The sequence below is a fragment of the Platalea leucorodia genome, assembly GCF_965183815.1.
Source record: "Platalea leucorodia genome assembly, chromosome: 5".
Classification (NCBI taxonomy): Eukaryota; Metazoa; Chordata; class Aves; order Pelecaniformes; family Threskiornithidae; genus Platalea; species Platalea leucorodia.
The window spans coordinates 71,604,809-71,617,364 of NC_138827.1; the positions used below are offsets into that span (position 1 = coordinate 71,604,809).

Here is a 12,556-nt window from a genome sequence, read left to right on the forward strand (position 1 = left end):
ATCAGGAACCAAATGTTGGACTCCAGAGTCTCAATCCAGAGTTTGAGTACAGCTAAAACGTTGCCCTTCTTTTCTGTTTCTTTGTACTGACAAACTGGACAGAATGATTTCAGCTGGAGGTTGGAAGAGGACTTGCTAAAACTTTATCTTTCCTGGTATCACTGACTTCTAGCAACTACTGGGGAACTGTTGGAGTGTTTAGAATGTTTCTAAAACAGAGAAGAATGTGTTGTTCTTCCTGAAACAGGTTGCTAGTCGGGAATTGAACATCCCCATGTCATATATTCACTTCTGTGAAACGAGCACCACCACTGTTCCTAATGCATGTGCCTCAGCAGGATCTGCAGGGACAGATGTCAATGGCATGGCTGTGAAGGTAAAGAGTAGTATTTAGTTTAAGAAAACACCCTGTCTCTCGTGGTATTTAATGCCTGCCAAACTTTAAGCATTAGTGATCCCACAGAAATCAAGTTTGAGATTACCAGTAATACTACTGGTGATTGCCAAGAAGAAACACAACTTGTTGACAGTTTCTCAGTAATAGTGCTTATGAGTCTTCAGAATATGATCTGAGGTTTCCCCAAAAGACTCATGTTTGACAAAATCCTTGTTTCATCTAGCAAACTAACTAGTCCCATACAAATCTTGTATCCTGTGCTAAATCTGATTCATGCAGATTCCAGCCCTTATAACTTAACCCTTTATAAGGTTTGTGTCTACGCAGTTAAAATGACACCTCCTACCATACTTTTTCAAACCAAGATGACACTAAAGCATATACTTATTAAGTACTAACTAGAGCATATCTTGAATAGTACCAAATATATCTGTGTTAATTTTGTGTTATATTCTCCTAACTTCTCACCAGGATGCTTGCCAAACTCTTCTGAAACGCCTGCAACCTGTCATCAACAAGAACCCAAAAGGGACCTGGAATGATTGGGTAAGACATGTGAATCCTACTAAATGCGTTTTGTGTGCTTGCAAAAAGCTGTGATATATGTCTTGTAGTCTATCAGTCTGCTCGGCCTAATAATCCTAAAGTTAAAAACTGCAGGAACAGGTTATTTCACAGAAAGAGGGAGTGTAGGTGCTTGGTTTAGATATGTGGGAAACAATCCCCGGATCATATCTAGTTGGAAAGGAGGGGAAGCTATCTGTGAAGTCACATTTGGAGGCACATAAGTTTTTAATATACAAAAAATATCAAAAAATATCAGCTTGTGCAATAACATAACCCAGCCCAGCTTACCATCAGACAAGCTGTTGCCAAAAGATTGTCAGGGTATATGTGTACAGAGTCAGTTTTCCTACATGGGCATTTTTTTTGTTTTTGTTTTTTGTTTTTTTACCAAATCAATAAAGAGAAGCCTTCTCAACCTCTTCCTTCCATCTTTCTCCCACATGCAGTATATTACACAACTGCAAGAAAGGTAGCAGGAATCCTTGCTCCCATTGCTCTAATATGTAATTAGTTATATTTACAGTAGAATAGTACAGAAGTAGTGCTAAAGCTCTCTATAGAAATGGCCCCTGTCTGGTGCCCACTTGAAACTGTAATAGAATTTTAGGGCTAGAAACTGAATTTTCTTAACTAAAAGCTTTCTGCTATAATATCAACTATTCTTATCAAGATATGGCTAGGCATCTAGTCCTATGTATTGAGATGTTAAAAGACAACATGTTATGTCTTCTTATCCAGTATTGCTTGTTACCTATGGCCTAATGAAAAGGACAGTCCCTGCCTTGAGGAATTTACAGATCCAGTACACTAGGGTGTTTCTTCTCAAGTGATTAAATACTATAATAACTGCAAAAATGTAAACATTTTCATGGCAGTAGTAATTCCTAGCAATAGCAAATAATGTTGAAATACATGTGGTAGCTTGATAACTGACAGCTATGTACGCAAAGATAAAATCCAGTTCTCCTCTAATAGGTGCCAAATTAATTTGGATAATTCAGACACACCCAAAATATTAGCAGAAATGGCTAACCTAAGAAAGAATGTTAATACATGCAGAGAAGTAATTTTACATCTTGCAAAGTCAGTAAATTACAATTAATTAAAAATAAATAAAATACCCCCTTCTTGACTTGTAAACTGAGTAAATCTAACATGAGAATCACTGAAAGGGAATAGATTTAGGACCTCATGCTATCATTTTTACCGCCGGCAGAAGAACACTGTAAAGAGCATTTCTCTTGTCAACTGTCATTTTTGTGCAAATAGGTCATGCAGATCTTTTATCTCAGTGACTTATAAACTATATCTCTTCAATTGACAAAGAGGGATCCATTTCTATTGAACTTGAGCAGAAAAATTGAGCAGAGCCCTTTCTGACTATGGCATTATCAGTAATAAAGAGTCTGCAAGAACACCACTGTTGACAGGTCTATTCCTTATTGTATTGCCAAAATAATTCATATTGCTCATTGAAAGGGGGTTTAGTTCTACAGTATTAGGCCCCATGTGCAGCTAAACATGCTTAACTCAGCTGGTCTTCCTTTCTTTACAATTTGTTACAGTTTGGTTTTTAAGTAAATATATGTAAATTAAGTAAATATATGTATGCTGTATTCCTTCCTGACTCCTTCCTTGGTTTACCACAAGCACTGCTATATTTTACAGATTAAAGAAGCTTTTGAACAGAGTGTGAGTCTTTCAGCTACTGGCTACTTCAGGTAATATATTTTTGTTCCTTAAAAATGCATAGGGTAGTCCTTAGACCAGGACTGATTTCTGAAGATAACCAACGGCATGAATAAAAAATCCTGTCCAATAGTTCTTTCTAATGGCTCAGCTTATGTTTTATGTAATTCTTTGATATATGGGGGGGTGGAGTATAAAGTTTAAGTGCTAATTTATGCCTAGCCCTGTGTGGACTCTCTAGAAAGTATCAAAAGACTATTTCGTCCCATCTTTGCAACATGATTCAGCCAGTAGCAAAACAGAAAGTATCAAGAAAGTGACTGCTGCCCATAACAGTATGGGCAAGGTGGGATATAGTTTATTTACTGGAGGCTGTATTGCTATAAGCTATAAATATTGTTGTACTACAAATTATTTACACTTTTACCCACAAACATGATCACACTGAGTTGCATGACAGGAAGAACGAGTGGCAGCATAAGGGTATTTATCCAGCACACACCTGTAATTAGCAAGGTGCACTTGTGCATTTGTGGAAAATTAGGACCATTTAATTCTAGATCTGAATCTTAAGGTTATTTCTCTTGAGAGGAAGGAGAATTTAAAACATCTGGTTGAGTTTAAGGGAAAGCTTATGGTAATTTTTTTTTTTTTTTTTTAAAAACTAACACAGGAATCAGATGCCATGGTTCAGCACTAATTGAAAGCTAGGGGAGGGGCTTAGTGGTCACATGAGAAGTGGGGTTGCTCATTGACCCTAGTTTTGGAGTCATTGTTCTGGCCTCTGCTTTTGGACCCTCAGAAAATTCCCACCATATATACTCTTAGATATGGATTTATTTGCAACAGCATACTATTGTAGGACACAGTAATCTTAAACATAATTCCCACTGCTCTCTCTTAGCGCAGTCTCGTGGTCCTTTTTCTCTGAATTCTTTCACAATGTTTATAAAGAACCAGAAAGGAAAAATTTCTGTGCTATAGCTCAGGTGGGATTCAAATCAAAGCTTCCCTCTTAGCCTGCTATGCCTTATATCTTCTCTCCCTCCACCTGCATTTACCTATGTAAGAATAGCAGCTTTTCAGGTATTCGGGCAGTCTGGAGAAAGTTGAAGAGGCACTTCACAAACCCATACTTATTTAAAAAACCGAGAAAAGCCCAAACAAAATGTCCTTTCCTGCTGTTAAGTCTGTTCAAGTATGTTTTCTGCTTATGCAGCCCTTTAGGAATGTTGATATCTCCAAAGCAACAGTCATACTTTGCTATTGACATTTAATGGTGTCCAAAATCATCTGCAGATCCCTGAGCCTCAAATCCTGTATTGATCTAGTTCTTATCCAGTCATATGCTCCACATCCAAGAATCTCCAAGCCAGCTGAGGTAGATGGGATGTGAGAAGTTGAATATGTGGATTTTGTGTATCTCTTTTTTCAATACACGGTTCAATGCTCTGAATTATACTATAATTGTTTTATGGGGTATAATTTTAAATATGCTCAACAAAGACATTTCAGTCATATATGGTCAGAAAATATGCCTTGGTCACATAGTTCACATGGCTGGGAGATACTACATTTCACCGTCCTCTTGTGTCCGTTGAATTTACCCCATCAGTCCTGACTACTACAGTCTCCTCAATCCCACTCGCTTCTAAGTAATTACACCTTTATTTCAATATTCCTGTTTTAACCCTCTCACTCATTCTGTAGGTAATTTCTGTAATTTTAACTCTTTCATTTATCTCTTGTAAATTATTCTTTCATAGGTCCTGACCAGTTTTCCTTCATTTTTCTGAATTCCCTTATGTGCTATTACATCAGCAACCATTACCTTACATTTGTATTCTGTACCTGATTACCATGTCTTTATTAGTGTATTTCTGGGATTATGCTGGTTATAGACTCTCCTGAACTGAAATAGCTTGCTTGTCTGCTAAATTTTATATAAATTCCAGCTCCATCAAACCTAAACTACTAGTGCTCTGTAGGATTTCATGGAACTTAACTGCTGGGATTCTGACCTGTTATTTAAGATTTCACTTGAAGTAGTTTCAAACTTTCATGTGCTCATCTGCTTTGCTATGATGCAAACATTCATTAATTTTCTTCTTGTGGACTTTGTTTCTTCCATCAGAGGTTATAATGAAAACATGGATTGGGAGAAAGGGGAAGGACAGCCATTCACATATTTTCTTTATGGAGCTGCTTGTTCAGAGGTTGAAATTAACTGTCTAACAGGGGATCACAAGGTAATAACTGAGTGTCATGGAAGTTTTGTAAATAATGTGAATGAGGTTTGTTTGTATCACTGGATGCTCCAAGAACCATTCAGGTTTTGCACTAAGAAGTCACCTGTCTTCACATGATAGTAAATATATCAACAACTTAAATGCAAATTACAGGTGGAGCAGAATGAAAGCTGTTCAGTGTTAACCAGCTTTTGGCACATCTGTATTAATGTCATACGGGTTCATCTTTTGAGTTATGGCAGACATCTGACATGTTCTTTGTTCTCTTCCTGTTTGCCAGCAAACAAATTGCAGTAGAGCTAAATATTTTCAGGGATTCGATCATCTAGACAGCTCAATGTCATAGACTGCTGATCATATGCCCTCTATCTGTACTTATTTATGTGGGGATTTCCTTGTGCAATGGGAAAAATCAGGGCTCTCTCTGGCTAAACTTCTGTTAAAGTTGAGACAAGCCCATTTTGCTTGTAATGGGGTATTGGAAATTACTTTGAAATTGTGTACATGGAGGGGCCTCTGTCATAGCCTATATTATTCCCCTGAATACCAACTCTAAGCCACGTTACATTCTAATGCCTCCACTCCATGCATCTCTTTCAGTAATATGCATTTGAATTTTATTGACAGAACCTCAGAACAGACATTGTTATGGATGTTGGATGCAGCATAAATCCAGCTGTGGATATAGGACAGGTATGTGCCAAGAATTTCCTGCTGTCTTATTTCTATTACACTGATAGCCTTATCTGAAGTGAAGAGTACCTCATTAATTCAGAAACCATTTTCTTACTGGATAATGTTATAAGTCATAGATCATATTAGGAGATCCTTTACTTGTAGACTTGCCCCATTTGAGTCAGTGTCAGAGCTTTGTCGATGTCAATGAAGCTTGAATTTTACCCATGGTGTCAACCTGTAGTACTTCCTGTATGTTTATATGCCCACTATCTGCTGGACTTAAATCCTGTTTGTGATCTACAGTCTCCAAATTCTCCTGTTGTTTGACCTGCCTTCCCCACTTGATAGCAGGGAAACACCTTTCTTCATTGCAGGCTGGTCCACAGATTTCATCAGTTCGTCACGAAAGCATTTGTCTCTGCCTGGTACGAGAGAGGAGTGTGAAAGCTTTTCCAATCACGGTAGCCCAAAATGTTGAAGAATCCCATTAGGCACACAGGAAAGAAAATGGTCTTCTAACAGCTAGTGATACAAATCAGTTCTTGCCAAAGTTTACGCATTTTACCAAACATGAGAATGTAAATGCTATTTCCTTTCTTATTTAAAGATTGAAGGTGCCTTTGTTCAAGGCATTGGACTGTACACAATGGAAGAATTAAAGTATTCTCCAGAAGGAGTCCTCTGTACTCGGGGTCCAGATCAGTATAAGATCCCTGCTGTTTGTGATATTCCAGAACAGTTTAGTGTTTCCCTGCTGCCATCTTCCCAAAATCCTTATGCCATCTATGCATCCAAGGTAAGCAAACCATCACAGGGCCTAATTCCCAGGACAGAGAAATTGCTCTGATATAAAACATACATAAGTTTTCAGTTCCTCTTCTTTAGTATTGCAAACAAGTGTCCATAAAATTGTTTTATTTATGACATCAGAGAAGCTAATATGAAAAGATATGAGGGATATTGCTGCATGTCTTTCATGGTTGGCAAGTAGTAATTTTAGAGTTTTGTTAACAGACCATACACAGAAGCCGCAAGCTGAATTTAAAACCATACTTTTAAAATGTGGTGATAAACTGGAGGGTTAGAATAAAAATACCAAAGAAATTGATGGAGAAATCATAATGACAATGAGAGTGTGCAGCTTATGTATGTGTGTTATGCAATAAGAAATAGGACTGTATGTGTGTATTTATATGAGAGATTGGCTCAAGTGTTCAGTTGGTATAATCATTGCTTCAATTTACACCAGCAAATATTCCAGCCTGTTGCATATAAGTAGTAATGGTAAATCAAGATGAAGGTAATTCTGCAAATTTCCAGCTGTTTCAAGTATTAGGTATGCTTTTAGAATACAGTAAAATAAAACAGCACAACAGGAGGAAAAAGCATATTTTATGGCGAAAGTTATTAAAGAACAAATATGTGCTTTAAAATTATTTAAAGCTGTCTCAGTAATATATAATTAGAAAGGTATTTGAAAAAAATGTCATCTAGGTGAAGTAGTTACACAGTTGATTCAGAGCTGATCTAGAGAGCTGATGCTAATAAGCCTCTTCAAACAGGGCTTTTATCCTTTTCTCTGAACTTATCTCCTATAATTAACCTTAAAATCCACTATAAGAAGGTGTGATTCTGTCTTCATGCACCATGTTTGGGGAAAACATTTGGTTCTCAGATTTTAGCAAGGAGATAAGTAAGATTCAATTGCAATATCCCAATCTTGTCCAAATTAAAATGGTCAATACCACAGCACTGAGAGAACTATGGAATAAGGGTGGATTTGACCTGTGTTTGAGGTAAGGAACAAATGTGAATCTTATGTCAGAACCAGTGAGAGGATGTCAAGCCCACTGAGGTCAGTCATGTTTGTCCATAGGGAATTATCATGAGTTCAGGCTTTGTTTCTTAGTTGTATCTGTACCTGGGTTTGGATTGTTTTAATTTTATCTGCCGGTTATTCTAAATTTCAGTTTAGCAATGAGCCAAAAAGATTCTAAAATCAATAGCTAGTATTTGAAATCAACATTTTTAGCTCCCTGGAAGCAGCTACCATCAGAAGACTTAGTGTGATCTAAGCTTACTTCCACTAAATCTAAAGTAAACTTCCTTACTGAAGGATGAAACACTCTTTGAGTCACTGACTTTTAAGCTTTTTAGTTGATATTGATATGGCGTGTACTCCGCTCATTCTCTCAAAACCTACACCTATTTGACAACTTTTTTCTTTTTTTCTTTTTCAGGGGATAGGTGAGGCAGGACTTTTCTTGGGATGCTCTGTGTTCTTCGCTTTGAGAGATGCAGTAACTAGTGTGAGGAATGAAAGAGGACTGAAAAATACCTTTGCACCGAACAGCCCTCTGACCTCTGAACAAATACGGGCAGGCTGCGCAGATGACTTTACTGAGATGGTAATAGGAAGGTGGGGGAAGGGTCTGTTTAAGTATCTCTGGGTAGAAGTGCATACTGCTTTTGGCACCCTTGAATGGTGAGGTGCCTAACTATGTCTCCAATTGGTCATGCTTTGTACACAGCAATATCATATGGCTCCTTGTAATTGAAATGTCTGGTAACAGGTCTCACTCACACAAGTTATTCCAACAAATGCCATCCAAGCATTGTATTGGTATTTCCCTGATTTTTGTCTCATCTTTTTTTTTCTTTGAAATTTCACGTAATTTTTACAATCCCCTCTTTCCCTGAAGCCTCCTCCTTTCTTCTATACGTCAAATCCCATAGAGGATTAAATAGCTCCTCTTATTGACATGAAATGGATCAGCCTGCAAGCATCTTCAGTCTCCTTCCAGGTGCTTTCACCCCCTGACTTGCACTCTGGCACTGTCACCTCATTCTGGTACTCCTTGCTATACCCAGTACTCTTTGGGAGAAAAATAATTATCTCAGAGCTAATAAAAGGATACAGAAGAAAACCAAATGAGGCAATACACTTCTTATAATGCTGATCCTTTATATTCTGTTTTCTGCAACTGTTCAGTGTAGTCATGTTCCCACTGCTATTACAATTCTTTTTCTGTGTAAGTTTTTATTTAGCCTACAACACCTGTGAAGCAAGGTCCTTGCCAGCATATAAATCCATACTGTGCCCTGAACCTCTGAGGCTCTGCCGTGGAAACTCTTGAGCTCTCACTCACAGATTACTCCCATAGTATTTCTGTGGTCATGGTGGGGCATCACTGGCCCCCAAATCAATAGGTTCGTGGGCTCACTCTTATTGTAGGAGCTTGCGGGAGGTGAGGTCTGCCAGTGCAAAGACCGTGCTTCTCCATCCCTGCTTGGCCCTGACCCCAGTTATCACTGACCTTCCTTCTAGCCGTCTTCTGTTGGTATCTCCTGTAGAACACCCTGCTGAGTGACTTGGAGGCACCTAATAAGGGCAATATCAAGAGTTGGCCAGTCAAATAATATTAACTAGCCACTCTCTTCATTTCTTTCTTGTTCTCTTAGATGACAAATGATGAATCTGCTTCCTCCACTCCTCGGGCCGTATCTGTGTGAATGACAAACCAGAGCGCACAAGACCTGAATGGAATGGAATGAAAAACTGATTTACTGCCCCAGCACACACTAATCAACACACAGATAAATATATTTTCTCATATTCTCATTTTCAGAATAGAATCAGCTACCAAATATATGCACATTACATCTTCTGTCCTTATCTTCATTCTCCATCCAATATGTTCATTACAGTCCTTCGCTTAAATTACTGCATGTAATTGCTGGAAATACATCTACTGCTTTTGAAGCATATATATTCAACTAGATAGATCTGCTGAAGAGCTCAGCTCACATGCTGCAGGAGAAGAAAGTTAGGATGAAGTATAAAGGTATGTTAGATAACTTACTGCCACATTACATTTAACAACTTCATATGACAAATGATTTTTTAATGGCTTCAGCTAATTTTCTAATTTAGATTTGAGTCTTGCAGTGGAGTGTGAGAGCAGAGATCTTTGTCTGTTGAAGAATCAAAACCTTGTTTGTTGGATTCAGTCCTTTTTTGATCAGAAGTGATGCTCTGATTTGTAGTAAAGCTGCTTTAGATTCTTTTGGCCCAGACATCTTTGTGTTAAAAATATGCAAGAAACATGCTATGCCAGGCAAATTGCTATGGGTGACCTACATATATAGGAGATTAATTTTATCCCAAAAGTTGGAAGAGTCACTTAGTTGTAATTTCCACCGGAAGCTTTCTTCTTCTCATGGAGCAAGCCAAAAGCCTCTGAACTTAATGGGAAAACTCACACGGAGTTCAGCGTGCTTTGAATAGGAGACTGGATGAACCTGTCTGTGGAAAGGATTCTTAAGCAGTGCTTAATCCTGTGCTCAGGACTGTATTAAGCCATGAAATTACAGCTAAGAACTTTCTCCCACTCTTGGCCACTCCTGTGATATAGAAGATAGAAAAAACATAATGAGATCAAAAGATGGTCTGCAAAGATCAGTCATCTGATGCTGCCTAGGGTGCAGTGGAATTAGACCACACCCAAGTAGTAGCAGCTGGAGGAAAAAGGAAAATGTAAAGCAGCGCTGTATTAAATGGTAACAGAAATTCTGGTGCTATTAAATTTGAAGTATGTTTATATTTATAACCTAAAAAGAGACCAAGAAATTACATAGAATATATCAAAGTTAATATATTATGAAAGCTCCGGCCACAATATTGAGATTTCAGCATCAGAATCCACAATATTGAACTGACTGAGAACTTCAGCCGTTCTTCCTCTTGAAGTGCAAAGCTGAGATTTCAGTTCTGAATGCACACACACACAAATACACAAATCTCCATGGTATTTGAATTTGGGGCTTTGAACTAGGATACATCCTAATACAGAGAAAACGCTTCACTTTTTTAGTGAGTCTACAGAAGTTACGCAAAGTAGCACCTGAAAAACTGCAGCAGGTTCTTTGATAAGAAAGTAGAACTGGGAACATAGGTAGTTTGTACATTCAATGTGTGGTTTCAGTGAACCTCTGCATCAGTTATTCCTTGCTGAGCGTGGTGATTGCTCTTCCAGTTACTCATAGGTCAGATTCCTCCAGAGCCATGAAGATGGCCATTTGTAATGAAAATAAATGGCTCTAATTTGTTTGACGTGTCAGCCTGCAGGCTCTTATTATTTCACTGCTCCTCAGTTTTCCATAGACTATTTTCTCTTCTTGCCTTCCATCCATTTTGTGAGTTCATACTGTATCTGTAACAGAAATCAACTTAATAGCCAATGCAAAAACAGTTTAACCTACTAAGATATGAAATTTTTATTTCAATTTGTTTGTTTCTCTGTAACTTCTATGAGTAGGTGAAATGCTGAAACATGTTAAGCTGTCTCCTGGCTTTTAGGTGTTTGAAAAACTGCATGGAAGCTAGAAATATCAGCAATTAAACATCCTGACAGATGACTATGTCTACATGGAATATTATGAAAGAAATATTCTTAGACTATATAGGCATTGAAGAGGGGGGTTTTGTTACATTTTTAATATTGTTTAAAATGTGCAGACTCAGGGGGCTAGAGAAGCAGAAAGGTTAGGGCTCCAAAGGCACTGACACGCTGGACAGCTATTGACACATTGGGTGTTTCTGTACAGTGCACATTAAACTGGAGATGGTTGAGAAGAACTCTTTCTACTCATTTTCTTCATGAAAGAAGTGTTTGTATAACTCTTCACCCTCAGCACTCCCATTCTGTGTGTGTGTAAGCTTAAACACCTAACACAAATACTAGCTTCTGGTTTGGAGGCCTAGTACTCTGAAAATTAGGTGTTGGACTGCCAAAATCTAGTATTGGGTCTGATTCTTTCTCTTCTTAGGCCTTTGAACCTGCATCATTGTACCTACAACACATGTGGAATACTACAGCAGTGCTGCAGTTGGCAGGACTCATTAGGGCTTTTGCCTGCAGGACCTAGTGACTGACATCACTTTAGTGCTTGCATTGTGGTAGCTCTCAGGCATACATTAGGGGCTAAAACACAAAAGCAGCAGCATATCTCTGCTGAGAATCATTTTCTTTCCTTCTGCTGGGGAGTGGTAAAACATCTGGGACTGACAACTTTGTGCTGCACACCTACACTGACTTTAAATGAAATACAGAGACTTTTGCTATAAAATGTAAAAATGGTAAATGAAACAAAAGACCTGTATGTACACAAATGGAGACTTTTGAAAGACATATCCATAGATCGTGTGTCCCGTCCCCCCCCCCCCAAAAAAAAAAAAGGCTAGCTGTAATAAAGCATTTAAAGATTAATGACCTTGTTTCCTGGATGCGCATACAGAGAAATGGATAAGAATCTAGAATCCCAAATCAGGATTTGGGATTTCTCTCTCTAAGAACATGATATATATAAAGTATGGTCATCTTATAATGGTACCCACAGCAGTCAGGGTATAGAGCTGGCATGGCACAGAGATAACCAGAAGGAAATTTTAAATGTGTGTGTAGTAGTAATCTTGATTTTGTTAAAACTTGGTCACTCTGCAGGAAAAAAAATATAGATAGTTCAGGTCAGTGACAAGCTAAAATGAGAAGCGTGGCTTCACAGCTTAGCATCTGACACTCCGCAGAAGTGGGTAATATTGCATGTCCTGGGTTCTAGCTTCAGGAATTCCGATGTATTCTAACTTCATCAGTTACTGGGTAATATAAAAAAACCAGGCCTGACAGTTGTAGCTCAAACCCAGAAGTCCCCCCTCACAGTTAAGTGCCTTATCTCTTAGGTTACAGAGTTTGAGTTAGAGGGGCTCCAATTCTTTCCAGATTATTTCAGCTCACCAGAGGAGAGTTGGGGTGGGGAGCAGGAGTAGAAAGTTTGGTGCATTAGCATCTGAACATGCATTAATTGCTGAGAAACGGCATACATTACACTGGCTCATCCCCATCGACTTAATTTGATGCTCAGTCTGAAAACAAATTCTGCAGGACAAAGCAAACTCAGTTGATCTTTAGGAGCATAT

The 12,556-nt window shown here is 38.3% G+C and overlaps 1 protein-coding gene and 1 pseudogene across 3 annotated transcripts in view; both read left to right on the forward strand.

Moving 5' to 3' along the window:
* The window catches only part of LOC309591543 (aldehyde oxidase-like), a 50,497-nt gene extending 38,678 nt beyond the window's left edge, over positions 1–11,819 (forward strand). Inside the window, exons 29-36 of one of the 2 annotated variants that reach the window (XM_082314044.1) lie at positions 248–376; positions 869–943; positions 2,633–2,685; positions 4,788–4,902; positions 5,530–5,595; positions 6,188–6,376; positions 7,821–7,988; positions 9,043–11,819. In XM_082314044.1, coding sequence (XP_082170170.1) covers positions 248–376; positions 869–943; positions 2,633–2,685; positions 4,788–4,902; positions 5,530–5,595; positions 6,188–6,376; positions 7,821–7,988; positions 9,043–9,093 — 846 coding nt within the window. In that variant the 3' untranslated portion in view covers positions 9,094–11,819. Of the gene's footprint in view, positions 1–247; positions 377–868; positions 944–2,632; positions 2,686–4,787; positions 4,903–5,502; positions 5,596–6,187; positions 6,377–7,820; positions 7,989–9,042 lie in introns of those variants that run through there. The other variant, XM_082314045.1, reaches the window with a different exon arrangement.
* The window catches only part of LOC309590329 (aldehyde oxidase 2-like), a 48,212-nt pseudogene continuing 44,992 nt past the window's right edge, over positions 9,337–12,556 (forward strand). Inside the window, exon 1 of the transcript in view lies at positions 9,337–9,425. The product of the transcript in view is annotated as an aldehyde oxidase 2-like (transcript). The remainder of the gene's footprint in view (positions 9,426–12,556) is intronic.